Source organism: Helobdella robusta, assembly GCF_000326865.2.
Source record: "Helobdella robusta unplaced genomic scaffold HELROscaffold_22, whole genome shotgun sequence".
Classification (NCBI taxonomy): domain Eukaryota; kingdom Metazoa; phylum Annelida; class Clitellata; order Rhynchobdellida; family Glossiphoniidae; genus Helobdella; species Helobdella robusta.
Genome location: NW_008704170.1, coordinates 1,762,827 through 1,782,833, shown reverse-complemented (window position 1 = coordinate 1,782,833; position 20,007 = coordinate 1,762,827). Strand labels below are relative to the sequence as shown.

The window sequence follows — 20,007 nt, the reverse complement described above, 5'->3', positions numbered from 1 at the left end:
AATAAAGTTTTTAGAAATTTTAAGCATCAATGCATTGAGATAATTTTTAATTATTTGTAAAAAAAAGATATTTTTCTATCATTTATATTTCTTAAATCTTAAAAAGATGTTATTTATTTTAGAGATGTATAATGAAATTTTGTTAAATAATTGATATAAAATTATATAAATATAAAAAATGAATGTGGTGTGCTTTTTCATATCTGCTTCTTTCCTTTTTTATAGTTTTGTGATTTTATACATTTATAAAGTTTAATGTTAATGGGAGTGTTAACAAAATGTAATTGTTAGCAATATATTTATCAACTGGCTAAAGGTATGATACAGTTATTAATTATAACAATACTTTTACTACTACTATTTTTAGTAGTACTAATATTTCTGCTTGATTCAATGCTTACCTAGAGCTCAGTACACAGTGTCAGGAGGCCCAAGATGGGCTCTACCATTTAAGTCAACTTCAATAGACCAAGATTGAAAGATAAGTTTTACTGTATTGGGTCTTGAATGTTTGAATTAAATTTTGTGTTTCTGATGTGTTAATTGTGTTGATTTATATGAGAATGTGTTTTGCTGTTGAATGTATCAATGATTTTAAAAAATTGCAACAAGTTTTTTCTTGTTTCAATTCTTAGCTTGTTTATTTGTTGAGGTTTTGTTTTTACTAACACTAACACTTTTTTAATATTATTTACATTCATACATTTCACAAACATAGTTACACAACATGCATAACCCATCAACTGTGTTTTTTCTTTGTTTTGTATTTTCGTCTTTTATTCTTTCAACTCTTAAGGATATTTAGTTATTAGGTGAGTTAATTTAAAATAAGTAAGTTTGAGTTTCAATCAATTGCTTATAATAGGTAGGTTAGAGTCTGAGTGTAATCAATTGACATGAGTTGTTAGGGGTGAGATCTTGCTTCTTGTTTTGTTGTTCTTTTTTTGTTCTTGTGTTTTGTGCATCATGTCAGTGTTTTGATGTTTCTTTTTTTTGTCCAGATTGTTATTTATTTGTATATAGTTTTTTTCTTGTTTGTTCTCTAATTCTATCTATTGCCATTACTGGTAAGTTCAAAAATATTAATTGTATGTTGGTGTTTTTCTGTGTGTGTTTGCAAGTTAACAACTTTCTATTTACCTTTGCAATGTTGATATGAATTATAATTTTTTTTAGCTTTATGAATGAACATTATGTAACATTCAAAAAGGCAAATTGAATGCTGGTGCATGCATGAATTGTATGGCTCATTTGTCATTTGTAGATATGATAGTTTTAATAATTATATAATTATTAATATGTCCTAGAGAAGAAAAAGATCATCACCAGCAACAACGACAGCATCATCTGGAGATGATCTTTTACCAGAAGTTCAAAAACATTTGGAAATGTCAGCGAGTTCTACCTCAGAAACAGTCTCTGGGTACTACTTCGTGCCTAGTGAAAAAGGATGAGTTTTTGAAAAAGCCATTATGTGGGTGTGGATAAATTGATTGTTCACTTGCTTTAAAATTGGTTTAAGATGATGATGGAGATGGTTATAGTGATGTTTTTTAAATGTTATAACGAAGATGATGATAAAAATAATTATGATGTTTTTTGGATGCGATTTATAATTGGACTTTAGACGATGATTATGATGACAGTTATGCGATTTACAATTGAAGCCATGATGATGGTGATGGCTTTTTTATTATTATGGTTGAAATGAAGATGACATTTTATTAATGGGTTTTATGAATAGAATTTTGGTCTTGAATGTTGGTGTTTTTTTTTTCAGATGTTGGTTCTTTGTTTAGGAATCAAATGTTGATTCTTTTTTATATGAATCGAATGTTGATTCTTTGTATCTGAATCGAATGTCGATTCTTTGTATCTGAATCGAATGTCGATTCTTTGTATCTGAATCGAATGTCGATTCTTTGTATCTGAATCGAATGTCGATTCTTTGTATCTGAATCGAATGTCGATTCTTTGTATCTGAATCGAATGTCGATTCTTTGTATCTGAATCGAATGTCGATTCTTTGTATATGAATCAAATGTTGTTTCTTTGTATCTGAATCGAATGTCGATTCTTTGTATCTGAGACGAATGTCGATTCTTTGTATATGTCTGTTATTTACTATTTCAATGATGAAGAAGGTAAATATGGTGATGTTTTTTAAAATGTGATTTGTGAGAGAAGTTTTGGTTTTCAATGTTGGTGTTTTGTATATGGATTTTGTGTCAGTTCATTGTATATGTTTTCGACGTTTTTTTTGTTTTATACGAATCGAGCGTCGATTCTCTTAGTAATAATATCCAACGAATTAATAAGTAGTTTAGTTTATTATTCAGTTAAATATTAAAATATAGTAGTACTCAATAAATAAACTTACTCAATTCTGTCTTCTTTTTCCTTATCAATCATTTAAATTTAAAACTTATTTTCTAGGTCTTTTAACCGATTAACGAACCAGTCTATTAAGTATTAATTGAGTATTTTATTTATCTTTTTAAACCATTATTTTATTTTGCATACTTTTCATGCTTAAACATTTTTTCTCCGTTATTTATCTTTTGTTGGCATGGAATAATTTGGTGGAAATTTTTACATCCAGACACCCATCCTGACGACAACCACCAGTTATAAGCAGTTGAAACTGCAGTCTGTTCACTGATTCAATATAATTTTCATTTATCGCGTTGCTAATGTTCTCCTGCGTTGTGTAGAGTTGATTTTTTATTGATCAAAACGTTATTGGTTAAGTTCCATTTTGATTTCACAGTTTTTTGATTTTTTAAAAAGGTTTTAATGAAACAGTTTTTTGTGATGTACGTGTTTTAGACGCAGGAAATCTACCGAAATCCTGCGTCGTTCTGGTTTAGATGATATAAAGGACGAATGCCGGCAACACCGTCTGCGGTGGTTTGGTCATGTCAAACGAAGTGGAAACAGTGCCATAACTTCTCTTGCAGATGTTGAAGTACCTGGCACACGTCCCAAAGGCCGTCCAAAGAAGTCCTGGTCGCAAACAATCGAGCAAGACATGAAAGCTCTAAATTTAAATGAAATGGATACAACTGATCGTCTAATTTGGCGCAAAATGTTGATGGCAAAGAAAACAACGTCCTACCTCGGGAAACCGGGTCTCTGGACGCAAAACGAAGATTGATTGATTGATTGATTTACATGTGAAAAAGTTTCGATATGTTTTGTATTAAGTTGCTATTTGTTGGGATTTTGATTAATTATTTGTATAACTTTGGATTTTTGATTTTTTGACAGATTCATAATTTCAGTAGTTATCCAAAAAAAAATTTATTTAGGTGCAAATCTATCGAGAACTATGTTGAAAACATTTAAAAACATGTCCAGACATTTGTCAACATTTTCGTTTCTGAACTGGACACTGATGCATGTTTGCTTTTTCAGCCATGTCTCACTAACTGCGATTGCAGAAAATTTGAATGGAAACGTTTTTAAGAACAGCATGAACTCATATAATTTGTTAATTAAGCTTCTTGCCTTAGGAGTGTCAGAAATGCGATTATTGATGAAAATCACAGCATGTTCCGCGTTAGCTTCCTGTTTAATTTTTCCAACGGTAGATCGTAAATCATTGTCAAGTTTCTTGTCAGTTCGAAACCAAAATTTTTATTTGTTTTAAGCATGATAGAACAGAAAAGTTGTTTTCGGTATTCTTGTACCAACTTTGGTGTTCAAATACACATAGACGAACATTTACGGATATATACAGATACAGACGTCCAACAAAAACAAATAAATCAGGAACGTGCAGTAAATACAAACAATGAAAAAATAAAAAGAGGGAGAAAAAAAAGTGCCAAGATGATGCCGATGATTATGAAGATGAAATCGCTGTTAATGATGTCGATAGATAGATTGATAGTGATGGTAATTATCCTTTTTCTGATGGTGATGATGAAAAATAAAGGTACTGATGATAATAATAATGATGATGGTGAAGATGAAGTTGACGATGAGTTGGGAAAAAATTAAGAAAAAGGAGAAGGTATAAATAAAATGGTATTATAAATGATGATTATGATGATGCGTTAATGGTTTCATAGCACAAATGCATACACTCACACAAATTAATATATAGTTACATACACACACATATATATATTAATACAATAGAGTTCCAGACAATGAAATTGAAAAATACAGCATTTTGAAAAGAAATAAATGATAAAGAGTGTGACGATGACGACGTTAATGTTGACAGCGTGATAAACGATAAAAGTAATAACATTAGTGTAGTGTGATAGCGATGACGACGACGATGATGATAATTTCACCCTGAAAAGCAGACACAGTCTAGACTGGCAGACGCTCAGAAATACACATACGCACGTACCAAAAGGTCCAGATCAGACAATGATGATGGTGTTGCTTCAACAAAAACGTGGGTACAGAACGTCTCCACAACAGAAAAAAACCACAACGTCAGTAAAAACATCATCAACATCGTCAGCAACTGTGCAGCTAGAGCAGCTGATGCCGATGCATATTTATGCGTTTTAACGGACTGTACACAAGTACAGTACATACACAAGCGTATATCACATGTATGTATGTACGTACGTATGTATGTACGTATGAATGGATGTTTGTATGTATGTATGGTTAAAGTTTGTATGTATTTGTATATATGCCTAGTACTACAGCAGCAGTAGTATTATAGTAACAATAGTAGTAAGTGGTAGAAGTATAGTAATAAAAGTTGTAGTAGCAGTCGTAATAGCAGCCACAGTAGTAGTATTAGTAATAGTTGTGGTTGCAGCAGCTGTAGTAACTATGCAAACACTTGAAAAAAATTAATTAATTTTCCGTGTGATTCAATACGATGAGGCAAAAATTGTTTAATAAAAACCCACTGCTAGAGGCAAAAAATATAAATTTTTTTTTGTTTCATTTTGATTATGAATTATTATTACTACTAATAATATTCTGTAAAAATAATAATTATTATCATTATTATCCTTTATTGATTTAAAGTTGTTATTTGTAGATTCAGTTTTGTTTCAAGAGTTGTTAAAATTGTAATAATATAGCTACTGTATTATTAACAAGATTTATCGTCGTCATCATCATCGTCGTCGTCATCATCATCGTGGTGGTCTTACAATAAGATCGTCTACAAAGAATAGCTGAATTTTTCTTCTTCCTCCATCATACATTCAACTTTTTTTTGTCTCGCGCAGATGCAAAAAAAACACCCGATACTGTAAAATACCGAAGTAAGAAGTACCAATACACTAAGTAATAACGATACTATAAAATATCAATACAATAATAATGTACAATAAACAGTCTTAAATACAAATACAGATAATATACAGGTACACAAAATTGCGTTATACATAAAAAACCGGTATTGCTTATAAAGATAAGCCATACTTTTAAAACCGATACGATTATTATCGGTATAGAAAACCCGATACGCAAATTATACGGATACTAACATTATCAGAGTGCAAGCAAATACCAGGAATGCAAATACCTGAAATATATGCCTGAATACATTATAAATATTACCTTATTTAAAAGACGATTGTGATTGCTTCGAGTAACATGTACGTATGCATGTACGTTTGCATGCACGTATGCATGTATGTATGTACGTATGTATGTATGTATGTGTGTGTATGTTTGTATGTGTTTAGACATTTGTCTGTATGAATTAGGGTTTTCCCATATTTTCATTGCATATACTTCTCATATGAAATACTGACAGATCAATAACAACATTGTGAAATTCTTAACTTTTTTTGCTTGTCTGCTTGTGTATTCGTCTGTCTGTCTGTTTATTTATTAAAACATACACACACACATACATACACACACACATACATACAAACAATACGTCAATTTATTTATTAGCCTTTTAAACTGAAGATAATATATGATATGACATCCTAATCATGGACCACCTATTATGACGTCATCATCTACGTCATAACTTTTGACCGGTATCATCATCATCGTCGTCGTCATCATCGCCATCATCATCATCAAAGTGGTCATGCTTACAAACATTTTCGCTGTTAGAATTTTTAACATTATCATCAATTTCATTTCTCTTATTTTTTTTAGTTTTTTTTGCTACCATCATCATTCTCGTCGTCGTCGTCATCATCACCTTACTCTTCTCTTTCTTTCCGTCATCATCTCTCTCATCATTAGCATCTTCATCCTCAACATCGACGTCATCACTCAATGTCATAGAACGTTTCCAATTCCTATCATGTATGTATGTGTTAGTGTATATATGTATGTATGTTTGTTTGTATATGCGTATGTATGTATATATATGCATAAATTTGGGTTTGTCTTAGTTCTGGAGAGAATAATTTTTGTTGTTGTTGTCGCTAGTACCACCATATTCATATTATTTTTGTTTCTACTACTACTGCTACTACTACAACATCTACTACTACTGCTACTACTACTTCTACAGCTACAACTACTAATCATCGTCATCACCATCATAGTCACATGTATATATCTATGATACTATTATTAATTATCACTATCCCCATTGGCAAAAGTTAAAAGATAATTTTGTTTTAATGTTTTTGTTAAAAATTAATAATAATTATAATTATAAGATAAATAATAATAATAATAAAATTATAACAAGTATAATATAAATAATAATTAGTACTATTTATAAATATATTTCAACGTTGTCTATCTACATATGTCCTTTAGCTTAAGCTCTGCCGGATTACAATCTAAATCTGGATGATATGTTATTATGAATAAATAATAATAATCATAATAAATGTTAATTATAGTAGTAATTATTATTATATACAATAATAATAATAATAATAGCAACAACAAAATGTTTTGTCTTTATCATCTGAAAATAAGTTGGATATGATTCATATTCAATTGACAAAATTGTTTGTATGTATGTTTGTTTGTATGTATGTATGTATGTTTGAATTTATATAGCGCAGTAGACTTTGAATAGGCGCAGTAAACTTGACGACCGTGTATTAATGTCATTAACATATCTTGAATGACATCGATTTTATCAACTTCTTCTTCATCATCGTCAGAACCATCATGCACGTATACACACGTCTATATAAACACACACGCACACTCACGCACACACGCCCACAATCACGCACTTACTACACGCAGACAGATGTCTAACACACGCACAAGCATACATAACGAAAAAAAGCTATTCAGTACTACCAGTTAAACATGAAAAAAGTCCTGGCATTCATTAGTTCGATTTTTTTAAACTTTTTTAATTCAATTCAGCCATATGCCTCTGCTAATTAGAAATTTATAAAAAAATATTATCTTAAAAACGGCTCATGTTTTTCATACGTGTGTGTATATGTGTGTGTGTGTGTTTGTATGCGTGAATTTCTGATCACGAACATCTCATCATTATCAAATCATCAAAAACATCGTCATCATGACATCATTATCCTCGACAACATCAACAACAACAGCAAAAACAACAGCAACGACGACAACAACAATGTCAGCAAAAACAACGACAACAACAACATCATCATCGACAGTAGCAGTTACAACAACATCAACAAACAACAACAAAAATAATCTCCATCAATCATCCTACCAGCCTAGATCACTTAATACCGCGCAATAAAACAAAGGGCCACATTTTAAACATTCATTATTTATAATCATTTGACTGTTTTCTAGGTTAGCCTTGAATTTTTCCTAAACGTGAATTATTCTATTTCCGGTTTCTAGGAATTTCCCACGCACGAATGGAGCTATTGATATGACGAATTGATAATGATCATCATCATTTCAATTCGTCCTGTCCTGTTCTGTGTCCCGGACGAATGGCCTCAATATTATAAGTTGTCAAGAATTTTAACTCTCATTTTTATAATAATAATTTAACAACTGCTACTACTACTACTACTACAACAACTACTACTACTAACAACAACAATAATAGCAATAATATTAATAATAATTTTAATTTATATTTTTATTATTAAACGCAGATCAACCCATGTTAACACACCTACTTTGGACAGTACGCCTAACCGCATCTGACTTCAAGTGACAACAACGTCATCAATTATGACGTCATCAACGACATATAAACATACAAAAATGAAGCAGCATCAACGACAGCAGCAGCAATAACAGCCACGGCCACAACAACAGCCACGGCCACAGCAGCAGCAGCCACGGCAACAACGATAGCAGCGACAATAGTACTACATATCCCTGAGACCTAAACTTGTGGTGGGAAACAAAATTGACTATTTCACAAGTTTTGGTCTCCGGTATATCGTGCTACTTACTAACGACAACAAAAGCTACGATGAATGACGTCAACAACCACCACACCAACGTCACGCGCACACACACAGGGCGTTACGCCCCAACCGTTATACTATAATTAATTAACTAACTAACTAACTAATTAACTAACTAATTAATTAACTAACTAATTGATTGATCGATCGATTAATTATTAAGAATAATGAAATGAAAAGGACAAAGACAATAGTTAACTATTTTTTTTATTTATATAATAAAATATATAAAATATAATAATTATTTATATAAATAAAATGTTCTTCTCTTGTTCTCAACCAATCAAACCAACCAGAACAGCCAGATATATTCACAGAGAGATAGATGGATGGATAGATAGACAGACAGATAGATTGATGATTAGATATTATATCAATACAGTTATTGTTAATGCAATCATCATTCCTCCAAGAGCTGACCCTTTCAAACAATCAGCTCATCAACATCAGCTATGACACGGTCATCACCATCATCAACACCTAACTCTCCATCACCCTCATCATCATTGTCAGCATCATAATCATCATTATTGTTGTTGTTGATAGCAGATGTGTTGCGATTGTTACGACCACCATCATCATCATTACCACCATCATTATCATCATCGATAATCATGTTCGAAGACTGGCTCACGTCGCATCCTTCATCATCTACAAAATCATCATAGCTATTATTATTTTTGTTATTCTTATTATTTTTATTATTATTATTATTGTTGGTGGTAGCGGCAGCAGCAGCAGCAACAGCAGTAGTAGTAGTAGCGCCAAGATTATTTCTAGAGTTTCTTTTGTTGCTGTTGTTGTTGCTAATTGTATGATATCTTTTCGTTGTAGAAGGTGTGGCAGACTGCTGTGAATCCATAAAAATTTGAACCTCGATATTTTCATACTCCTTACTTCTATCCCTTCTCTTCAGTCTATTAGAGGTCTCATTCTTCTTATTAATATTAGTATTATTATTATTAGTAGTAGTATCACTATTATTATTATTATTGTTGTTATTAAATTTGTTGTATCTACTATTTTTATTGTTGTTGTTGGTGTTTTTCACGTTAGGTGCCGATGGCATAGAAATGTCGACAGCATTCTTTGATGGATTTCTTGGAAGTTTTGAAAGGGGGGGAAGGGGGAAATATATAAATTTATCAAATTTTCTCAGGAAAGCACGCAAAGAAAGAAATAAAACAGATAAAAATGTCCATTGCTAACATAAATTATGCATCATAATAAGTATAAATTATTCATCATTACAAGCGTAACCTCATAACATTACTTATTACAATATTTTAGTTGTAATTATAACGAAAAAAACATAAGATAAGTAAAATGTTACACACACACACGCACGCACACACACACACAAAGTTTGCAAAATTGCAAAAACTTGTGTGCAAAATTATAGAAATACCTTGTAATATGAAAGACATTAAAATTACACTATTAAATACACCAAAATCAATTAATTAATTGGTTAATTAACTAGTTAATTAATTAAATTAATAATTAAATGTATAAATTTAAATTAGAAAAAAGTTTAGCTACACTTACAGTCTGCAGAAATCATTTTTAATTTTGACCACAAAGTTGAGATAATTCTTAGGATTAAATTCACTATTAGTGCTAGCAGTGGCACTGCTTAAACTTTTTCCATGATGACTATCTCTGTATCTTTCTTCTTTCAAGCTTTTGGGATAGAAGAAATTAAATGGTATGAATTATTAATCAATATTATGAAAAAATTAATTTTAATTAATACAATAATTATAATTAAATTAGAGTTAAAAACAGTAATAAGTTAAAAATGAATTAAAATTTGAATTTATTTCTGAAATTTAAAAAAAAACAAAATGGCTAACTAATTAACCACGTCGTCTTTTATCAGACTCCTCATCTGCTTCATCCTCAAAAACTCGTCAGACCTCATGTAACCATAGTTACCTTTCAAACGCCCACGTACACGGCCATTGTCTACTTTGTGCAGTTTTGTTTTTAATATTTTATCACTGATCATTTCTCTTCTATCTCGTCGATTTTTATTCTATTAGCCAGTTTAGAAAGATAAAAATATCACAAAGTTCGGCGACGACTTGCGCTTGCTTGGTCCCACCACAACAAACGAATTTTCTGGAATGTTGGATTTTTTTTAGACAGACGAACTGAAACCTCTGATCTTCTGTTGAAAAATAAAATAACCTATTTTTAAAAAATTACAATAATTGCAACAAGAATTACGAATAAAAAATTGCAAATGTCCGGCTCTGAAACCGCAAGATAAATCTAAGTCAGTTAACATTCCAGTACCTGGCAAACGAAACGGTTTATTTATTTTGAAAAGTGGATTTAGTTAAAATAGTGTTAAGCAGTTTATACAGTTTTAGCGACAATGCGTAATATGCGACAACATTAAAATTTAGCTAATAAATTCACCAACATACATTGTTTTAATAAATCAAATAAATTATTTCCAATACAAATTACGTTTTTTATTTTTGTTCAGCTGTAAATTGTTTGATATTTGATGTTTAAAAATATAGTTTTTATATCTAAGCATTATATTAGGCATCTTCTGTTTACTTATAATAAATTATTCACCAAGGTGTTTTTTGGCGATTGCGATCTTGCACAAAATTTCATTAAAATAATCTTCAAAAATGATTTTTTGTGCAATCAAATTTTCATTTTTTACGTTACTAATCGGCATAGCCCGTTGTTCTGAAAATCAAGGTTTGTTTCATATTTTTTGCCAATTTTTTTCTTTAAAAAATTATTTGTCCTACCTGTTTGTTTCACTTCAGTACCTAGTTAACTTGGTTATTTAAATTAATTAATTTAGTTAATTAAATAGCCTAAAATACAAAAATAATTATGGACTAAAACTGTATTTTAGTGGCTTTTTAATTTCGTTCTAGTTTCTCATTTGATTCATTGATTATTTGTTAACAAAATTAAATAAAAAAATAAAATGGATGATGATAATACTATTAATTTTTTAGGTTTATTCTTCTCAAGTGTTATATATGCCACAACTTATTTTTTATTTCTTCACATCAGCATCACCAAAATCGTTGTATGGTACCATAAAAGAGAACTCACAGAGCAACCAGACAGTTGATTTCAATGTTCCAATCTTGTCAACAATCACTGGACAGCAAGGTGGTTTACCTTAATTTCATTATTATATTTCAAATAATTTATATTTGTCTTATCACACCCTTTATTTTTTTAAATTTAACAAATTATATTTTATGGTATATTTCATAAATAAAATTTTCTGTTCTCTTAGTGTGTACATACAAGTTGGAGCCAAAAGTTGAAAAAGGCCCCAACCCATTCATCGTGGAGCTGGTCAACAGCACAACTGGTCAGGCCATAATCAGACTGGCCCGTGGGGAGGTGTTGGATCATGAGGTCACCAACAACTATGTACTAATTCTTACTGCAGAGTTTTGTGGTGGCCCAATACAAACCTCCAAGTATAATTATTTTAATATATTTTACTGATTTTTCTAAAAATTGTTCTACCTTTTTGTAAAAAAATGTTCACAAAAACAACTTTCTTCATTTGTTTGTTTACACATTTTTTTACCAAAAATAGTTTGGTGACTTCATTTCCTAACTTCACTTCCATTAACAGACAAGAACTGAACATAATGGTACTTGATGTGAACGAGTACGCCCCAGAATGGACGACGACCAGCTACGTGGTGGACATGGAAGAGGGAAAATTATACGACAACATCCTGAAGGTGAAGGCCATTGATAAGGATGGCCTCTCTGAAGATGCCGACGTATGCTGGTACCACCTCCTAACTCCTGATGTTCCATTTCAGTTGGACAATAAAACTGGTTGGCACTGAATTTGTTGCAGTTCTATGCAGTATATAATGTACCAAAGCAACCAGCTAGCTAGTACATCATCTCATCAGACTCATCAACACACGCGTGTATCGTTCACACGATTTTAGGTATCCTTAGAAACACAGAATCTCTGGACTACAGCAGCAGACACAACTACATATTGGAAGTTGTTGCAGAGGATTGTAGGGGCCTCAAGTCTGAAAGCATATTCGTCAATATTCTTATAAAGAAGTTGTGCGTGGCTGGCTGGAATGGTTGGTTCATTTGTTCAGTTAATTAAATAATTGACCGGTTAATTGAGATTGATTGATTAATTAATTTTAATTAACTAGTTTGGTTGATTAATTTAGTGATTGGTCGGTTGATCAACAGGTTGATTGAGTGGTTTTTTCAATGCATTTTCAAACACGCTGAATATATAGTCTTATAGTCTATCTTCTTAAACTTGACATTGCAAAGGATACAGAAAGAATATTCACTACAAGATGACCGCTCATAAGGCGGCTCAATTATTCCCAAGAAGCAGCGCATCCCTGAACATATGTGACGTCACAAACTGCAGCGTCGAGCAGGTTTCAGTTTCTATGAAGTTGGGAAAACCCCGGGCTAACGACGGTAGCGGTGGCGATGCTAGTAATGATTACGAAGTGCTGTCTGAGATTGATAGGACGTGTGATATGGACGACGCCTCTGTCAAGAGGAGGGTATCCACTTGTGGTCAGTTGATGATGACGATGATGATGACGATGATGTTAGTGAGGATGATGATGACGATAATGTTGGTGATGATGATACTGATGATGATTCTATTGATGATGATGATGATGATTTGAGTGATGACGATAATAATGATGACGATGGTGATGGTTTATAATGGATGGCCAGTATAATGAAAGTGAAGTTCTTTCCAAGTTGATGTGAAGATGATGATGATGATGACGGTGATGATGATAGTATTTGGTGATTTGCCTTTGATGATTTATATAGCGCCTCTTGTAAAGAAACTCAGAGGTGCTATAGTGACAATGTATTGTTGATGATGGCAACGACGACGGTGAAATAAATCCTTGCAGATGGTGATGACTTACGATTTCACTCACTCACTCATTCACCATCACATTCTAAATATTTTTCTCTCTCAGATCTCTCAGAAGATACAATTGAAGTGCTAACTGTGCAGCACATCAGACAGCTGAGTAAAAATCCCAACAACCACAACAAAAACAACAACAACAATAATATTAATAATAACAATAATAATGACAATAATAATAATAATGATGATGATGATGATGGCTACTATTTTGATGGGAAGACAGCTTATGACGTCACTGGCATCAACGACGTCATGGATAATAATAATAATAATAATAATGATGATGATGATGATAACGATAATAATGATAATGAAAACAACAACAACAATAATAATAATAAAGCGTCGTCGTCGTCATTTCTGATGACTAAAAGTGGACCGAGATCAAAATTTACCATATCCACCTGGATGAGGAGGAGTATGGAGGAAGGACTCGATGCTGGAAATAGCAAGCAGAGTATCGTATGCAGTTCAGATAATGACGGTTCGTACTAAGGTTTTTTTTTTACTATGTATTTAGTCACGAAATTCAAACATTTCCAAATGGTTTTTTGAGGTCTATGTTTGTCAGGCAAGGTGAGTGTTTGTTTAGATAAAAGATAAGAGTTTGTTGTTTGTCTGTCTGTCTGTCTGTCTGTCTGTCTGTCTGTCTGTCTGTCTGTCTGTCTGTCTGTCTGTCTGTCTGTCTGTCTGTCTGTCTGTCTGTCTGTCTGTCTGTCTGTCTGTCTGTCTGTCTGTCTGTCTGTCTGTCTGTCTGTCTGTCTGTCTGTCTGTCTGTCTGTCTGTCTGTCTGTCTGTCTGTCTGTCTGTCTGTCTGTCTGTCTGTCTGTCTGTCTGTCTGTCTGTCTGTCTGTCTGTCTGTCTGTTTGTTTGTTTGTTTGTTTGTTTGTTTGTTTGTTTGTTTGTTTGTTTGTTTGTTTGTTTGTTTGTAGAGTTTGGATGTCTTATGTGGTAAGTGATGAACGAAAAATTGAAACTTCTACGTTCAAAAAAACTCATCTAAATGGACAAATGATAATATTGAGATGAGAAATGATAACGTTTGGGCATGTTCTTGTAAGATTACCTCGTTTTCATTTTTTTTCCACATAGGAATGAGTCGCAGTCGAATCTCTCTCTATCTACACAACTGCCATCTTGTGATGTTGGCTCGCTTTGAGCCGTCAAAAGATCCAGCCGTGAAGGAAGTTAATGTCAGGAGAAGAAGAAGGAGATCAACTAGTACAGATGACGACAATAACGTTAACAATAAAGATGCCGGCGGCAAGGGTGACGTCATCGCTAACAGTGACAAGAAAAATGACAACAGTAAAGATGGAGACAGTTACGACAACGGTGACGACAGCAGAGAATGGGTCAAATACTCTGGCAACAACGACAACAAGAAGGGTGGTAATGACGTCACCAACAACAACAACAACAACGGGGATGACAGTGACGTCACCGACGACAACGAAGAGGACAATTACGACGAGAAGGCCTTCTACCGCCATAGTGAATGGCACTGGAAACTGGACCAGGTCTGCGACTCCAGGTGGCACCACTACACTGTCATGGTAGATCAGGACGTCGCGAGGCTGTTTGTGGACGGCAATCTATTCCCCGAGACCCAACGCAACCCCTTCATCATCGACGATCGGGCACTGCACAACTCGAAGAGGGTTCACGGAACCAAGTTGACTGTCGGTGCTTGCTGGAAAGGTTGACTGGGTTTTTTTTTTGGCGGAGTGAGTGAGTGAGTGAGTAGTGAGTGAGTGAGTGAGTGAGTGTATGAATGAATAAATGAATGATTGTGTGAATGGATTATTAATGAAAGAATAAACAAACGAGTGTATGAATTAAAAAATTAATTGAGGAATGAATGAATGATAGATTGTGGTATAAGTTTGTTGTTTTTTTTTGTCTTCAAATAAACGAATGAGAAGAAAAGAAAAATGAATGAATAAATGAAAGAATGAATGATTGACAGGTCTGACAGGCAAGTATGGAGATTACTTGAAAGGTCATTTGGCTGGTTTGTTGCTATCACGAAAATCAGTTGGCTCGGCGTTCAGCGAGCAAGCAGTTCGATGCCTCAACAACTGCAACGAGAAGCTAGACTTCCATTCCGTCAATCAGATGGAAAGTGGAATGGTTTGTGTGTGTGTGTGTGTCTGTGTACGTGTGGTGTAAGATTATGTGTATACGAGTACATGTTTGATTGTTTTAATATTTTTTTTATTTAGGTGTGCATGCGTTATGTTGTATTGTTTGTAGAATGTGAAAGCGAATGTACGGTTGAATATATGTATGTGTGTGTATTTTTGTAGGCACATATAACCTATATTGTATTCGTTTATGTACTATGTATGTATATTTCACTTCTTGTTTTTTGTTGTCTCTTGTCAGGATTTCTATTTCATTTTGGATTTCAATTTCGTTCACCCGTTTTGTACATTCCGATGCACAATAGAGATTAAGGTGGCTTGCACATATCTTAGCCTGCATCATGGCCTGTATCTTGGCTTGCACATACATCTGTATCTTAGTCTCCTGTGCTTCTGACAGATAAAATTCAATTCAATATGTGTGAATGTGTGTATGTGTCCATCTTTACGCAGAGTATTTCGATGAATAGTCAGATGACCGAACTGACCATCAACGGTAGGTCGAAAGAGAGTGTCGAACATTTGATATCCAGGGTGGCCTACATCAATCCGAGGTTGATGACGTCATCGTCGTCTGCCACCGCGCCATCGGTCGTCGCTTTTCAGACGTCTTTGAAGTAAGGGGTGTCTGTTTGTTGATGTGGTTTATTGGCTGGTTGGTTGATTGGTTGGTTGATTGGTTGGCTGGTTGGTTGGTCGGTTGATTAGTTTTTTTGCTTGGTTAATAATTGGGTTTATACAGGAGTAAGTTTATTTACTATTTTCAACGGCTTTTTTGATAGATATTTTGAATTAACATTTAATTAGGTCGAAAACTTTTGTTGAATATTTGTTGATTGATTGATTGATTGGTTGTTTGATTGATCGATTGATTGATTGATTGATTAATTGATTGACTGACCAGATGTAGAGAAGACACAACAGTCAGACAAGTAGCCATGGACAACATAAAAATAACCTTTAACCTTGACGACGATGAAGAAGTCAGTGAAGACAACAACAACAATGGCGGCGAATCAGAACCTTTGCTAATCAGCGGGACCGAACAGCTAGACGTTGTTGATGATGACGTCAGAAGGGGGGTCCAGATTTTTAGGGATGTGCTTATCTATCCGTTTCCGCTTGATGATGATAGTTATGGCGATTTGGAAAAAGTCGGTTCCAGTTTTGTTTGTTAACTTGTACTAAATGTTTGGTTATGGTACAATTTTGCGTTAGAAATCACTGTTAAAAATTTCTTTCAGCAATTTGTTTTTGAGCTAGTTGAAACTTTAAAACAACCGACCAACCAAACAATCGGTCAGTTAACCAATCATTCATTCATTCATCCATCCATTCATTCATTCATTCATTCGTTCCTCCATTCATTCACTCGTCCCTTCAATCAATCATCAACAAATTAGGAAGCCTACCTATCCAACGAGATTCAAAGTTGTAACGTGAGAATCTTCCCTGAGTTGGATGATGACGTAGACAGCTTGATATACTCCAACCAGCTGGTGCACTCCCAACACCTCATTGTTAACTACACTCCTCAGGAGATCGTCATCAAGGGTTTGTTTGTATGTTTGTTCGTTTTTTTGTTTGTTTCTTTTTTGTATTGTATGTTTGTATTGTATTGTATTGTATTGTGATGTATTGTATTGTAATGTATTGTATTGTATTGTGATGTTTTGTATTGTATGTTTGCATGATATTGTATTGTATACTTTGTCTGATTAGCGCTTTGTTTGTATTGTATAATTTTCTCATTCTTGCTTTGTATCATTTGATTTTCTGCCCCACAAATGTGTCTATTATTTATTAAAGTTTTATAATGACCTAATTAATTTTTAACGAACGCGACCTAATTAATTCCAGTTGACTGAACGATCTCGACACGACTAAATGACTTCGACTTGACCTAATTAATTCAACTCTTGACCTAGTTAATTTGACCCTACCTAAAAACCTAAGGCCCGGGCAAAGTGGAAGATTTCATGAGTGTCCTGAAGAAGATGTTCTACGTCCATTTGAGGGCCGAGGAGGTGAATGAGAAGACGTTCCATCTCGTCTGCTATCACGGTGGTAGTGAGCGCGCGCCATCACGGCAGCTCACTGTCCAGGTTGGTTGGTTGGGCGACTGGATGAATGAATGAATGGTTGATTGAATGAAAGAATGAATGAATGAATGAGTGAGTGAATGAATGAATGAAAGAATTAATGAATGAATGAATAAATGGATGATGAGTGAAGAAACAATAGGACGAATGTGCAGTAAAATAGTGCTTTTTATCCATATCATCAGATCATCTCACATGCATACACACATACATGCACACATACATGCACACATACATGCACACATACATGCACACATACACAAACACACATACACAAACACACATACAATCACACATACATACAGACACATATACAAACACACAACGACAGTTGAACGTGATTCACTACGACTATAGCGACAAAAATAACGACAAATTAACTGGTTTAAAAGTGGATTTCCTGGGACACAACAAAATATACAACAGCCAGCGTCATCTGCCATTGCAAGATGATACGAAAGGAACTAAGAGTGATTCTAAATCCGGTATGCTACTGATTGAATGACCAGTTGGTTGATTGATTGGTTGATTGATTGATTGACCGGTTGGTTGATTGATTGGACGATTGATTCATCGGTTGGTTGATTGATTGGATGATTGATTGATTGGCTGATCGGTTGGTTGATTGATTAATTAGTTGGTTGATTTGTTGACGAATGATTGGTTAGTTAGTTTGCCTGCTGGTTGGTTTGTCGGTACATTAATAACCAACTGTCTGGAACGTTGACTGGTTGTTTAGTTTCTTGATGGAAGGCTAATTGTTTAATAAGTTAATTAAGTTAATTACTTATTTTTAATAATAATAATAATAATAATTTGTTTTGTAATAGGATCAGCTATAGTCGTGATAACTGTTGTTTTGTGTGCAGTCGTCCTCCTGGCCGTCATCACTGTCGGCACTTATAGAATGGTCACCAATAGGCCAAAAACTGTATATAATTATCATTGTTATTATTGCTATAATAGAAATTCGTTCTAATTAATTCTAATTCGTTTGTTTGTTCGTTCGTTCGTAACCTTAAGGTCAGAGTTCACGTTGATAATGAACAAGATCTGCAATGGGATAAGTCTACGATCACCATAACAGTCAATCCATTGGATGTGACGGTAAGATTGATGGATGGCTGGATAAGTAGATGATTGAATGAATGAATGATCAAATAAATGGATGAATGAATGCATGAATAGTTGGATGAATTTAAAGTAGTAGTCGCAAAAAAATACAGTGAAAAATAAGGATGGAGGAGGAATGATGGATTGAATAAATAAATGGATAAATAAACAAACGAATGAATGAATAAATGGATGAATGAATCATTAGACTAATCAAAGACTAATCATTTAAATTTATCAAAAGATTAAACTTGTTAACCAATTAAACTCTCACATATAAACTCAACAAAATAACCACTACATTAATCTATCAAGATGATTGAATGTCTTTTTTCACTGCACGCAGAGTGCAGCTGACGCGCTAGACGACGACGACGACGACGAAGAGGTCCACAAGGACGATAATAATAGAAATAAAAATAACAACAAAAATGACGTCATCAACCGCTGTGACGACTACGAGAACAACAACCTGCACGTCGCCGGCAACGATTACGCTGATGACGACGACATAGGAAGCGCACACGAGATGATGAAAGACGACGACGACGACGACGACGATGGCCGCAAAGTGGCTGACGACGACGACGACGAAGATGTCTCCAAAATTAATCACCTCATCATTAGTGATACTGAGTAATTGGGACTCGAGGATGATTTTTTTTTTTTTTGATAATAATTAGTTAATTAACTAATTAATTGCTGGTAAAGATGATGGTGGTGGTAATGATGATGATAATGGGGTGAAAGTCTAAATAGAAATATAAATTATATAAATTAGTAATATTCAAATTCTCGTGTTCTTTTGTGATGACCAAAAGTTATTTGATTTCGAAACAACATATTTTTTGCTTATACACACACACACACACACACACACACACACACACACACACACACACACACACACACACACACACACACACACATATATATATATATATATATATATATATAAACCACGGACACTTTTGTATAGATGTATCTGTGTTTGTATATCACCGCCATTTGGAGTTATGTATTTTGTAGTTAACATTATCATTACTGACACACACACACACATTTATACATACATACACACATACACATACGTACACAAATATATTTGTGTACGATTTTGTATACAGTGTGGTACTACAAATATCGTGTATTCATTCTGTATTGCTGTAGCTTCACGCCATCTGATTCTATCCCTAGTAGATTAAATTAATTATTGTTGTTATTATTGTTATCATTTTGTTGTGATTGTTATTGATTGTTATTGATCATATATATATATATATATATATATATATATATATATATATATATATATATATATATATATATATATATGATCTTATATATAT

At 33.5% G+C, this 20,007-nt stretch overlaps 3 protein-coding genes across 3 annotated transcripts; 1 reads left to right on the top strand and 2 right to left on the bottom strand.

Annotated features, from left to right (window-relative positions):
* Positions 1 to 1,795: 1,795 nt before the first annotated feature.
* HELRODRAFT_172023 (hypothetical protein) lies at positions 1,796 to 6,235 on the bottom strand (the record flags this gene model as incomplete). Its single annotated transcript, XM_009018695.1, has 5 exons — positions 1,796 to 2,124; positions 2,626 to 2,701; positions 3,433 to 3,570; positions 5,475 to 5,525; positions 6,152 to 6,235. 5 exons carry the CDS (start codon positions 6,233 to 6,235, stop codon positions 1,796 to 1,798), a joined length of 678 nt encoding a protein of 225 aa, XP_009016943.1.
* A 2,330-nt stretch (positions 6,236 to 8,565) lies between these two features.
* Positions 8,566 to 10,649, bottom strand: HELRODRAFT_191550 (hypothetical protein). The gene is made up of 3 exons (XM_009018694.1): positions 10,199 to 10,649; positions 9,891 to 10,025; positions 8,566 to 9,442 (listed from the first exon to the last, which is right to left on the bottom strand). Exons 1-3 carry the CDS (start codon positions 10,351 to 10,353, stop codon positions 8,767 to 8,769), a joined length of 966 nt encoding a protein of 321 aa, XP_009016942.1. The 5' UTR covers positions 10,354 to 10,649; the 3' UTR covers positions 8,566 to 8,766.
* A 344-nt stretch (positions 10,650 to 10,993) lies between these two features.
* HELRODRAFT_191549 (hypothetical protein) lies at positions 10,994 to 19,298 on the top strand (the record flags this gene model as incomplete). The annotated part of the gene is made up of 17 exons (XM_009018693.1): positions 10,994 to 11,066; positions 11,394 to 11,495; positions 11,626 to 11,815; positions 11,977 to 12,188; positions 12,308 to 12,431; positions 12,667 to 12,917; positions 13,343 to 13,780; positions 14,389 to 14,997; positions 15,266 to 15,429; positions 15,685 to 15,756; positions 15,897 to 16,060; positions 16,354 to 16,597; positions 16,847 to 16,997; positions 17,400 to 17,513; positions 18,376 to 18,476; positions 18,569 to 18,652; positions 19,005 to 19,298. The coding sequence occupies 17 exons, from the start codon at positions 10,994 to 10,996 to the stop codon at positions 19,296 to 19,298; spliced, it is 3,387 nt and encodes a 1,128-aa protein (XP_009016941.1).
* Between the last annotated feature and the right edge of the window lie 709 nt (positions 19,299 to 20,007).